This window comes from Lutjanus erythropterus, chromosome 2 (genome assembly GCF_056507025.1).
Source record: "Lutjanus erythropterus isolate fLutEry1 chromosome 2, fLutEry1.hap2, whole genome shotgun sequence".
Classification (NCBI taxonomy): Eukaryota; Metazoa; Chordata; class Actinopteri; order Lutjaniformes; family Lutjanidae; genus Lutjanus; species Lutjanus erythropterus.
The window spans coordinates 12,444,934-12,458,310 of NC_139318.1; the positions used below are offsets into that span (position 1 = coordinate 12,444,934).

At 40.4% G+C, this 13,377-nt stretch overlaps 2 protein-coding genes across 6 annotated transcripts in view; one reads left to right on the forward strand and one right to left on the reverse strand.

The window, feature by feature from the left end:
* Positions 1 to 2,055: 2,055 nt before the first annotated feature.
* On the forward strand, positions 2,056 to 3,326 carry id1 (inhibitor of DNA binding 1, HLH protein). Its single transcript, XM_084728561.1, has 2 exons — positions 2,056 to 2,532; positions 2,742 to 3,326. The coding sequence occupies exons 1-2, from the start codon at positions 2,170 to 2,172 to the stop codon at positions 2,775 to 2,777; spliced, it is 399 nt and encodes a 132-aa protein (XP_084584687.1). The 5' UTR covers positions 2,056 to 2,169; the 3' UTR covers positions 2,778 to 3,326.
* Positions 3,327 to 7,417: 4,091 nt separating this feature from the next.
* Positions 7,418 to 13,377, reverse strand: part of LOC146331228 (nuclear receptor coactivator 3-like) — a 42,124-nt gene continuing 36,164 nt past the window's right edge. For 4 of the 5 annotated variants that reach the window (XM_084728598.1, XM_084728574.1, XM_084728590.1 and 1 more), the window contains 6 exons: positions 12,500 to 12,862; positions 11,724 to 11,834; positions 11,046 to 11,310; positions 10,768 to 10,960; positions 9,504 to 9,726; positions 7,418 to 8,272 (listed from right to left, as the gene is read on the reverse strand). In XM_084728598.1, coding sequence (XP_084584724.1) covers positions 8,261 to 8,272; positions 9,504 to 9,726; positions 10,768 to 10,960; positions 11,046 to 11,310; positions 11,724 to 11,834; positions 12,500 to 12,862 — 1,167 coding nt within the window. In that variant the 3' untranslated portion in view covers positions 7,418 to 8,260. The remainder of the gene's footprint in view (positions 8,273 to 9,503; positions 9,727 to 10,767; positions 10,961 to 11,045; positions 11,311 to 11,723; positions 11,835 to 12,499; positions 12,863 to 13,377) is intronic. The other variant, XM_084728606.1, reaches the window with a different exon arrangement.

Here is a 13,377-nt window from a genome sequence, read left to right on the forward strand (position 1 = left end):
TGTGTGGAGGAATGCAGCAGTTATTTGGTGTTAAAATGCGGTGGAACAACATGACGCCGAGCCGAGCCTTCCTCCTCCTCCTCCTCCTCCTGTGCAGGTGCGGGGCGGTGATCTCCTCCCGCTGCTCTTTAAGGTGATAAATGAGGGACAAAAAGCTCCGGAGCCGGTTTGTTCTCAGGGCTCCGCGCGCCACGCAGGTGAATGGAGGAGTACGGAGCGCGAGCTCTCTTGTTTGACGTCTCCATGGAGACCGCCCGAGCGGCGCCAGGCTGACAGGCGTCAAGGCTCGGATGAATGGGTGACGTCAGCGCGCTGGCGCCTGCCAGTCTGCTCGGGCTTGTTTGGACAATCTGGGGGGAAGATTCAGAACAGAGCGATGCGATCTGAGTGTGCAGAGAGAGGGAGAGAGAGAGAGAGGGAGAGAGAGAGAGAGAGAGAGAGAGAGAGAGCTGAACACACACTGCAGGAACATGTGAAGGAATCTGTGGAGCTGGTGCTGCTGCTGATGATGATGATGACGATGATGATCACACTGTGCACTCACATAAACCCTGCTGAAAAATATTACGTTCAGTACACTTTAACATACCTGAGTGTACATGCAGTCAGACTAATCATCAGTATACTGCAACTGTGTAAATGATTAATTAACTTTGCTATTTTGGAACAACTATTTTACATATTTGTAATTAAATTATAGAAAAGCACAATTTTAATGTGTGTAGTTAACTTTTATGTGCAAAAGTGGAACAAAAAAGTGAAAATAAACAAAACAAAAACAAAAACACATCACAGCTGGTGCGTTTAAGAACAACTCGGACAAATCTCACTTATTTCACCTTTAAATTGCATGGCTCTGTATATACTAATATTCATGCTTGATGACTAAAAATGAAACCTTGACATTGTTTTTGTTATTTTTTCAAAGTACACTGGCTTTAAATAACCTAACTTAAGACTGCAACTACTTGCAATTTAATAAGCATTTTCAAAAGTATACTAGTGCACAATTTACCATAAACTTCCAAGAAAGTACAGGTTCTGGGAACACTGTTTTCAAGGTTTGAAAAGTGCTTTGATGTTGGATAAAGTGCTTAAAATTGTAACTGACTCACTTTCGTAATAAATCACTACCTGACTAAATAGTTTGCATTTTATCTTAAGAAATAAAGTTGGCCAGGTTGAATAGGATGCAAAGACTACTTACAGACAGGTGACACATTTTGAAATATGAATCTTTGTTGTGTATTCATGTAATTTGTCACCCTCATGAATGTTATAACAAAACAGAATTTTGTTCATAGCACAATAACACCTGATGTCATGTGAAAAGTGAGTGAAATAATTATTTTAATATAATTCATGATTCTTGAAAAGTGCTTAAATTTGACGCACCCTGGAGTGACTGTGCAGCATATTTTCTGAACCAACCAACAATCTGCCCTCAGATAGTGATGTTGTTACACTAGTGATCTGATATATTCAATCATTTTTTAGGGGTTGCATTCCACACAGTTTATTCCAAACAAACTTCATCATCCCGAAGTAATTAAAAGTTAACAAAAAGTGAATCTGTTCCCACACTTGTTTGGCCACTCTGTCTCTATCAATTGTCTTACTTTACTGTACTATTGTCATCCACATCTGCAGTGTGAGCGGCAAATCTAGGGCACTGTGGCAGCCTAATTATCATTAACCATTCATCCTATTCATCCCGTCCCATCCCACACACATTCTCACAGCACATACCCAAGCATTCACCACCCCTCGACTGTCCCCAGGCAATCTACACCTGCAGAGTCCCCAAGCCATGGACAGCTGGATTCCCACATATTACCCATAAAAGACACACATTTGTTTCCATTTGTAACGCCATCCCTCAAACAGATTGTAAATCCCGATAACCAGGCGAGCGCGCTCATTGGCTGAGGGCGCCGTTGTGGACCGACCTACCAATACAAACGCGAGTGTCTCATTGGCTGTCTGTCTTCAAACAGGACGACTCCGGCACGCCCCCGGCTGCTGCTCCGCTATAAAGCTGTGGAGGTTTGCCCATGTGGATGTTGCAAACTGTCAACATTGCCTTGCCAACATCTCCAAGAGGAGTAGAACCAAACTTTTTTTTTTCCTTCATCATCTTTGGAAACTACACCTCGTACACCCACCAACATGAAGGTTGTCGGATCTACCTGCGCCCTGAAGAGCAAGGTCGGCGGCGAGGACATGGTGCGCTGCCTGTCCGACCAGAGCCTGACCATTTCCAAATGCAAGATCCCGCTGCTGGACGAGAAGATGAGCGCATTCCTCCAGGACATGAACAGCTGCTACAGCAAGCTGAAGGAGCTGGTGCCCACCCTGCCCACCAACAAGAAGGCCAGCAAGGTGGAGATCCTGCAGCACGTCATCGACTACATCTGGGACTTGCAGGTCGAGCTGGACGAGCCGGAGAAGAGCCGCCAGCTGTCCGTCAGCAGCGTCCCCCGCACCCCACTGACCACGCTGAACGCAGAGCTCGCCAGCATCACAGTTGAGGTAAATATCTCATCACATGTACTACAGAGTACATCTGAGATCATCTCCGTGTCATATAGAGCTGAATGCATTACTGTAAGCTATTTTAGGCGTCAGTACGCGTGCGTAAAGTTGCAAAATCCGTGCGTAAAAGTCTGTTTTACGCACCGATTTTCTTAATAGCCATGTAACGCAAATGTACTAATCAACTATCTCTTCTTTCCCTGCAGAATGGATGCTCAGATGACAGGATTATGTGCCGTTAAGAACTCCTGGAGCATCGCGCCATCATCACCCGACAGCGAGCACCACCAAGAAGAACGAACAAGGCTACCTGGTGTGACTGAACACATCGATAAAAAACCTTGAACTGTGTAGGGACGTTTCGAACTCCCAAATGCTAGAAAAACAAACGTTGTGTGGACATCCTCCCCATTCAGCCGGCGAGGATCTCTCTGTCTCTATCACTCAGGGCTCTCGATTCATCAGAGGGTCCTGAGAGAAGAAGAAGAAGACCGGTGGTGTCCAGATATAGACTGGGTTAGCCGGGGGACCAAGACAAGTTCAGTGCAACAGGCGTCGCTTGTTGCTTGTAGAGTTTCTAAAGAAAGTTTCTGTTGTTACGCTCTTTGTATCTTGTGTAAACCATATAGAGAATTTCAACATTTTGTAAAAGAAAAATGTACATTTCTCAGATTCCTGAGCGACAAACTGTATTGTATATTACAATGCCACATTATGTGAAGATATTGTTTTCTTACAATGTACCTTATTGGTGTTTTTATTAAAACAAGACAATTATTTTTGAACAAGAACTCTTGTGTGTCATTGTGTGTTTGTGTGTGAGAGATATAAAGAAATAAGGTGCCATTTCATACACTTGGGAAGTTTCAGTGTTGATTTCTTTACGCAAACTAGAAGAATAGTTGTGAAACATGACACTTTGGTGGTTATTATGGGCTGTTATAGCCTGATTATGGCTGAGATTAATAGCAGGCCCTCTCATAAAGCTTATCTTGTTGCTTGGGGAGTGTAAAGTGGTTGTCACTATAAAAAGTGCTACACCTAGAAGAAGCTGTTAAGTCATTCAGGTAACATAAAACCAAAGCTGGTGGTCAACATAATGGCTCATAGGCAGTTAAATTGGTAATTTGCCTCTCTATGGGTCATTAGCGTATCACATTACAAGAGGAAGTCTCACTTTAAAATCGTCAAGTCAGAAGATCTTTACAAATGGAATCAGCTATAGATAGAAATGAAGATAAAAAATAAATTCAAAAATGAAATAAAATGACCACAGACAGAATAAATGTATTACTTTCAAGAAGATTTAAGATTCTGAGTTTTTTAACAAATTGCTGACAAAATAAAGTGATGTAAGATGGTTTATAAGGAGAGAAAAATGAAATGAACAAGAAAAAAGTTTGATCACTCCATAAAAAAAACATTTAAATGTGGTGTTTCAATATGTTATCGTGTAAATCAGCCGCCTCTGTCGGCACCGCAGGGGTTAAACTGGCTTTGGCGAGGCGATTCGTTATAAGATTTATTCTGTCTCCCTGGTGCAATGTTTTTCCCATTTCCCTGCGGTGCGATGCGCACAGCTGCAGCCCCGGCGTGGCCAGTGTGTGATTGTGTTTGTGTGATAGCTTTGTGCCAAGGGCAGGGGAGGGCGGCGGGGCCCAGACTGAGCGGCGCCTCGGCACACCTGGGGAAGTTCAGGTTAAATAGCTCCACATTCCTCAACACACAGCTGATTGAAACATTAACAAACAGTAATCCACGGGCCAGGCCGCAGATGGGCCGGGAACCACGCCAACACTCAGAGAGAGAGAGAGAGAGGGAGAGAGTTGCTGTCGGGTAGAGATTCCCACAGTACAGTCGTATGTTATAAATTTACTATTAATATATACACTTATTTTTTTTTTCTTTTTTTAACCAACAATGTTTGAGCTGTTAGAGAAGTGTCCACAGGCGTTTGAATGTTAAACATATACAATATGAATGTTTCTCTTGTATCCTGAAAATCATTTATAGCGTTTCCTCTCTGAATTTTTAATTACTTATAATTATCTATATGGCAGATATAAATCCCTCTTACGTAATGTGGTGGAGCCGTGGAGAAAATGAGCAGCAGGCTATTGTGGTCTCCATAATAAGTCTCTTCTCGATCTTTTATTACCATTAAATCCAATTAGACCTTCGTGTTGGGCTTTATATTTGCTTCATTCCTAATTATTATTATTATTTTAAATCCTCAGTCTATAAACAGGAATCATGGCCCCTTCCTGTATCTCTCTTGTAGTCAGCGCCCTCTTGCGAGCATGAAATGAACTGCAGCCTCCCGCAGGACAAAAGGCTCCGTTATCTGCTGTGTGGAGGTGGACATTAGTGGACAACAGCGCCGCCTGCTGGTAAAACTGGCATGAAAAAAAATCTGTTTCAGTACTGCTATGTCTTTTCTTTTCTTGGTGACATAAAATGCTTGTGGGGAATTCAGTTCAAAACACAGGTGTTACCAGTGATGCTAATTAATATTCTCGCTTACTTAATGAGTGTCGTTGGTAACACCTGTGTTTATCCTCCTATAGCAGGTCAACACTGCCTTAAAAAAGGTCTGTTGTTACAAACTACAATTTTGACTTTACGAAAGTATTTCCAAGTAATGTTATTTCGTACTTATACTCCACCTTTACTCTCTACATTTCATAGAGAAGTATTGTAATGTCTACTACATTATTTCCATGTAACAGTTGTATTACCTTAATTTACATTAAAGACATAATGATTAAATAAAAAATTATGAATTGTTAGCAAATTACCCAACAGTGTATAAAGTACTTAAATTAGTCCTCATTCTAAATACTGCTTATATATATATATATATATATATATATATATATATATATATTTAGGTATTTCTATTGCATGCTTCATATTTGATTTATAACAATCATAAATACATAATGGTTGTCTTTTTTTTTTTTTGATAAATTCAGTGTTTTCTTCTCCCTGACACTTGGTCTGTGTTCACTGTGCCCTTGTCATGTGTGATCAAGTTTATCTCTTAAATAATTTAACCTTTAGAAATATCAATTTCATTTACTTTTCTTCACATAAAGGAATAAAATGCTAAGAAAAAAGGCCTGCTGTATATTTTTAAAATGTGTTCTTGCACCCAAATCAAGAAGGCCTCGAACCCCCCATGAAGCTGCCCTAGTCGAGACCCCCAGATTTAAAATCAGCGTCAAAAATAATGTCACAATACCTCAAATTCATCTTGTGACCCTTTGGGGGAGCCTGATACCCTCAATTGTGTATAAAACTATCAAACTGTGTACTAAGTAGTAAAATAGTAAACTAGCTCCTGCTACAAGTAGAGTGTTACTGCTGATGATTAGTATTTACAGCCTAATTATGTCTTAATATATCAGTCACAGGGGGCATTTTTCTGCAGTGCAACTTTACTTTGAATATTTGAAGTATATTTACTTATAATACTTATGTACTTTTACTTTAAGTTGAATTTAGATCACAGGACTTTTACTTGCAATGGAGTATTTACAATGTGGTATTCTTACTTTTACCAAAATAAAAGATCATTCTTCCACTACTGTCTCAGTGTATCACGTCTCTACTCAAGTATTTATAAAGGGTACGATCACAACTTTCAGTTATTTTTGCTTAAGTGAAACAAAAGTTAATGCATCCTACTGCAGGGGCTTTACAATAGCTCATAACAAGCAATTGTATGCCATTAAAATACTAAGCAGTGTGATATTGAGAATCAAGGCAAAGCAGCTTTTCCTCTGACAGAAGAATATTAGATCTAAAAAAAAGAGAATGGATTAGTTTCTTCCAATAACCTGCTGACAGCAGCAGCAGTCCTCATTAGTTTGGTTTGATCAGTGATTATTTTGTCAATGTAATATTCTGGTTGATATGAACATTTTCTCAAGTCAGACTGAGGAAATAGCACAGATGCATCACTGCTCATAATCAAAGTGAGAAGATAATGAAAGAACCAGAGCCAAGAGTGTTTAAATAGAAATTTGTATTTACATCAATATCAACATCAACAGAAAAAATCTGTAATATACATCCTGCAAAATGACAGCTTATCTGACCTCCAAAGAGAAACAAAAACAAACCAAATGATATCTTGCCTCTTTTTGCACTTCATTCAAACTCTACAAAGTTCCTTTTTCCTGAAGTAACAAAAATCTGGACATAAAATGAAGTTGTTTCCTGAAAAATAGAAGAGATATTGATATGTCTTAAAGTGGATTTCATTCCATTGGTATTTTTCTTTCACAGCAAAACATGCTTCGTATTTTCTTCTTTTTTTGTCTTAAAAACTTTCTGCTGTGGGGTTGTGAGTTTCCAGTCCTCTTCACACTGCACTGATACTGAGCCCCCATGCCCTTTATGCTTACAGTACATAACCATCTGCTTTTACAGATCTATGATATGTACCCATTTACCATCAGACTAATATAACACATAAAAAATGTACACCAGAAAACCTCAGAAACTATACATAGATGTGGAAAAATATCTTTGGATTGCGCATGTTGAAAAGGTAGATTCAGCGAGTTGAGAATAACAGTCAAAAGAAGATAGTGTGAATAAAAAAAAAACAAAATTTGACAGACAGAGCTGGTGGCAGGGGGGAGGACACCACAGGGACCATGCTCGTTGGTGAACTGAGGAGTGTCCTCTCGTCTTCACCTCACACAGAACCCAACAGACTCGTATCATTTTAGGTAATCGACCGCCCTGACAGAATTCACTTCCGCCACCTCTCAAATAAAACCTCTGTGTGAAAGCTCAAACCTTCAACTCATCAGATACTCGTCACAAGTAAAAGTGCCTCGCTTAAACATGAAATACATGACTTTTTTGGGGGGAAAATTAAAAAATACAGCATTCAGAAAAAAATGACAAATAAGGGAAGGAAAAAAAAAATCAAAACACACCTGCAATATTTGCAAAGGCATTTAAAAAAAAGCAAATCAACCAAATCAGTATTGACCTATGGGACACAAAAATACAACCAGGTCTCATACTTTGTGCAATAATGGGCCTTTTAAAAGCATGTCTGATATATTTTGTAGAATATTTACAATTCATATTCACAGAGGACATTTGAGACATCTAATACTGCAGTACCATGTGTTTGCTTATAACAGGGGTTATGATGCTCAGTTACAGTCTAAAGCATAGAGGCAAGAGTTATTGCTCCAATCTGCATAACATAGTAAACTGTGTGCTTATAGCTTCCAATGACTTCAAGAATGAGGCGTGTCCAAAGGATAAGAAAGAAAACAGAAACCCATCGTTGTGAAGGCATTGAATCTCTAGTAAGGCTGTAATGATGAAGAAATATTGCATCACTCTTTATTCCACACAGAAGCCTCCAGGTAAAGTGCTGCCACAGCCAGTTGTACCGTCATCCCGTTCTGCAGCCTGGCCGTGACACCGAATACTGCCAGACAGCTACAGGTCTTCACATCAACACACACAAACATGCACACACACACCGGTATTTTGTGTTTGTGTGCGTTTGTCCTTGTAGCCGACTTCCTCTACGATGAGCAGTCCGCTATGCTGTGTATCCTACGTCATGTTTTAGGCTGGCAAACTCCTACTGTGTGTATTTTTGTGTGTGTAGGTCCAGCTCCTCTCGGGGTTCAGACTGCTCTGCCAAAGCTCAAAGGCTTCAGATTCTGCTATTGGCTGCAAGTCTTCAGCAATACTTCTGCAGAGACACAATCACAGTGAGACGTTCAAATGGAATCTCTCTTTACATGTCGGTGTCATCTTTCAACTGTGATTTAAAACATCAGCTGACCCTCATGCAAAATCACTGAAAGGGAAATTTGGCATTTGAAATTTGGTACCTGATGGTAAGTGTAGTCAATTGATGCAACAAATTCCCCCTCTTCCAGCGTGTTTTATATTCAGGGTTCCGACACATTTTCCAAAGTCAAATTCAAGCTCTTTTCAAGCATTTTCAAGGTGCATTTTAAAGCTTTTTCAGAACCTTACACCTGTGGTAAATTACAGATTTTTATAATCAAAGTGATCAAAGTGATGCTATTGTGCTTCAAATAACCAAAATCTGTTTTGAGATATTATTCTACAGAAGAACACTTGGCACTCTCAATAAAGAATACACTCATACAATTACTAGACAAATTACTTCAATATTTAAAATCTTACTGTCTGACTATTACCTACTGATGGAACTTAGTGTGATGATAACCCAATTCAAAATTTCCTGCTACAGCTTATGTTACCGGAGGCTTATTGAGAATTTGGTCCTTATTTCAACCATGATTTGTATTTTTTCATTTTCAAAAATTAATTGAAACGACAACCTCACAGCATGTTGTCATCTCTTACCCTCCCACTCACCGTTCCCTCAGAGGGCACAAATCCACAAAGACTGACAGATCACATGAAACAGAGCCACACACGCAGACTCAGAGTGGTATATGAGGCTTGAGCTGACTTCATTTTGTGAGAAAGCTAAAAGCAATTATGCTCTCTCTGACTTATTTTATTTCTTTATCTAAAAAGTGAACTATTCAGTCAGGTAGTGATTTACTATGAAAGTAATGCAATTACAATGTCAAGCCTATTCAAACACTTTATACAAAATCCAAGTACGTTTCAGACCCTGAGGCGCAACATTAAAATCCAAGTGTTAAAGGATTTCCAGCACCTGTAGAACCCTGTATATAATAAAGCTGAGCTCTCCTGCTTGCATGCAAGCCTCTGACACCCATGCCCATGTTGCTGTGTATCGCCACTCTTGCCTATAAGCTTTTACTTTAAACAGACAATCAACAGATTTTGCAGCAGGAGAACTCAGCTTTCTCAGTCAGTATAGCATCACACTGACGAATTTATTTCAATTGACTACATTTTCCATTGAAAAGTGCAGATATTTCCCATGAACTCCTGTGTGTTTAAGTATTACCTACCTGATCAGGTCCCATTGGCATTCTGCCCATTCCCATGGGGTTCATGCCCATCTGGCCCTGCATCTGGCCTTGCATCTGGCCGTGCCTCTGTCCTAGCATTTGGCCCATCTGTCCTGCACCGGCCCCGCTGACTGGCCCGGGTCCGCCCATGGAGTTGTTCATCATCATGGGTCCAAACTGGCCCTGGTTGCCCTGCTGAGGGAACTGCTGCTGGGGGTACGAGCTGGAAAACCACAAAAATAAACTATGTTTTGACACAAGTCATTTACCTCTAGAGTTTAGGGAAATGTCACAGAATGATTAGCCTCTGGGAGGATGGTGCTTAAGTGGTGATACTTAAAGCTACTATGAGGAACTCTCATATTGAGTTGATTTTGGGAGCCCCTGTGGACAAAAGCAGTAGTGTTTCTACCATATTATCCAAGAAATATCATGTCAAAAATAAAATAATCTAAATAAAAATCTTTTTTTTTAGCTGGCTAATGTACTACTCGCTGTAACTTTGCCTGGGAAAGTGTAAACACAGGCTTGTTTCATCTGATTTCAAGGAGAATCCGACCTGGTGGTAGGTTTTAACAAACACTCTGCTTGCTTAAGTAGGTCATATATAGCAGTGTTTCCCAAACTGTTTTCCTGGGGACCCACTTTTTAAAAATAACAAACCATTGCAACCCAAGTCACAATAAGCCTTATCAATAAACTCAGGGGAGAGTTCATTGTTCATGTTCAGTGCATAAATAAACTTTGTTGCCCATTTTTATTGCCATTTCTGCATAATCCTACATTATACTGACACTTTATTGAAAATATATACAACTTAATACTTTATAAATGAGAAATAAATTGATTTAGGCTGTGTTAACAGACCATCTCATTGCTTTTATTTCCTCTTATCAGGAAAATAACATAGGACATTTAAGCTTAAATGAGACAAAATAAGCGCATGTAGACAGAATTAACAGGCTTGTTTTTTCCTCTCATCAGTAAAACAATATACACATTTAAATGCTTTATAAAGGGTGTATAAATTTAAATATGCAGCATTTCCTCCATAGTCTTTATTCATGTGGGGTCCCAAATAAAATCTCCTGTGACCCACCTGTAGGTCTTGACCCAGTCTTTGGAAATGACTAATATAGAAGCATCAGTATTAAATTGAAACTGTTTCATACCCAGTTTAAAAACTCCTAAAACTGAACTTTTTATTTCTTGAATAATTGATGAATCTAAATAAATTTAGTCATGGAAGCTGGAAAATACATACGTGTTGCGTGGCATGCCGCCTTGTGGCCAGCCTTTCATGTCTCCAGACGGGTACATGGGGCCTCCCTGTGGATTGCCCTGCATCCCTGGCATCATGGTGCTCTGTGGAGGACCTCCCATTCGTCCCTGCATCATGTTTCCTGGCGGGCTGCTACCCGGGGGCATGAATGATGGGTCCCCCTGCTGGTTCATCCCTGCAAGCACAACAAGACACCAGTCATGAGTGTGGAAGTTGCAGATCCAGGAGGAAATGACACAGTTCTGTCTCAGTCAACTCACCGTAATTACCTCCATAGCTGAAGCCCTGCTGGCCCGTCTGGTTCATGGGGGGGCCTCCCATCGGGCTGTCCATGCCTCCTGGTGCTGTGACATTTGGTGGAGGGCTGAATCCTCCTGCTGCTCCCTGCCCCTGCTGCTGTTGCTGCTGCTGTTGCTGCTGCTGCTGCTGCTGCATCAGCATCACCATCCGCTGCCTCCTCATCTGGGAGATGGTCATCATCTCCCTGCTGCGCTGAGCCATCATCTGGGCGTTTAGGAAACCAGGCTGCAGAAAAAACATCCAAACTTTGACTTTAATTTGATGATCTGGATTGTTTTTCTCTTAACACACCTTTTACTATTGCTTCTACTCATTTCAAGGCATAATCTCTTAGTACATTGTGATTTTTTCCTTTAACTTTCATTTACTTTTTACAGGATTGGATTGTCATTTTTATTTTTAATTGATTTGAATTTAGTGTTTATGTTGCCTATGATGTTTCCTCACCTGTGATACTATTTCCTTTAGTTTCTTATTTTTAAAGAATGCTGCTCTTATTTTAGTGCTTTAATAAAGATAGAGTCATTGCTTTGGGTGTGAGGAGGGGCATTGGTTTATTGTGTTGTGTTGACTGATGTCACTCAAAGTATCAGGTGAATGCACACCACATTAGATGTGAGGAAGTGCTGAATACACACCTGACCACCCATGCCTGAAGACTGCATGCCAGGTTGCATGCCAGGATGCATGGCGGGGTTTCCTCCAGGGGGGTGTTCCATCTTCATGCCTTGTCGGGTCTGGTTCATAAACTGCCGAATGAGGCAAGATAAAGTGAGCTCAATATGATAGTTTTTTTATGTTCAAAATTAATGAAGCATTGAAGAAGCCACCAACTTCTTCTAAGACACAAGTTGCCTAACACTTTCATTCTTTACAGAGGTAGCTCAGAATATACAATGTGGGGTTGTACGAGGTACTCAGTGTATTAGTTCCACTAGATGCAAGTCGGCATGTCTCCTGCTTGGGGAAGCAGAGAGGACAACCAGCATGGAAACTAAGCAATGTTCTTCTGTGGACAGGGTCAGCAACTTTTTAAAACTTTAAAAATAAATTTTTAGCCACTTAAAAAAGGTAAACAAAAAAAAAGGTTTAGTGTATGCTATATTTAGAATATTTTCTCAAATTTACCTTCCTGTCAGACAGCCTTTTCTGAAGGGAAATCAGTGTTATATAAGCAAAGTATTTTTTGAAATAGCCCTTTTTTAAAGTGACTAATACATCTTATTGCTGATATAGTGATTAGCTTCCTACACTGGGTACTCCTGCTTCCTTCCATGACTGCTATCTATTGTAGGTAAAACATGACTATTGATAAATACCTCACACAACCTCACATCACATAATCTGAACTATTGCTTCAATATAAAAATATGGAGCGCCACTTTTAAGTTGAATATTATGTGTATGCAGTCACCTGCTGTCCTTGCAGTCTCTGCTGCAGCTGCAACCGGAGAGGTTTGGTGGCCGTCATCATGCGAGGTCTCATCATGTTTGCACGGGGATTGCCCATGTTGGCCATGCCAGGGAAACCCCCTGTCTGGCCCATTTGATTCATCATGGGGTTAAATCCTCCAGGAGACTGGCCCTGCATCGTGTTGCCACCATAACCGGGTTGCATGCCCACAGAGGGAGGACCTGGGGGCCCGGGGTAGCCTTGGTTATACATGGGTTTTTGGTCCATGCCCATGGAGGAGTCAGGCCCTGGGAAAGGCTCAGATGGCGGACACTGTCCTTGGCCTTGATCCTGGCCCTGCGGGTGACCTTCAGGTCCCTGAGTCTGGGGCACAGAGAAGTCACAGGTAATGCTAATTTGGACAAAGTAAATTTTATAGCAATATCAACACAACGCATACACACATAAAACAACTTCCCAAGCAGCAGAAGCATCATATCAGGTCTACAGATCACCTACACAACAAGCTACAAAACACTAGAAGCTTAACAACATTTACTGCAAGCTGACATTCAGGTTGAGGACATTCAAATCACATTATGCAATGACCTGACTAGAAAAGTAAAGAGACTAATAGAAATTCATTCAGTGATTCATTCATGGGAGATTGTTATGATTTTGGTATCTAATAAAAATATTTAAATATAAAATGCTATAATGAAAGAACAAGAAAATAATTACACATGTAGGCCTATGCATTTCAACAAAGTCAAATTAATAGAAAATAAAAATTGAAGCTTTCCAGTTTTTAACAACCTTTGTGTCCATTCCAGTATAGATTTGAGGTGCATTTGAATACACCATTACATCTCTGTTGGCGCCCAAGCTTTGCCTTTCAA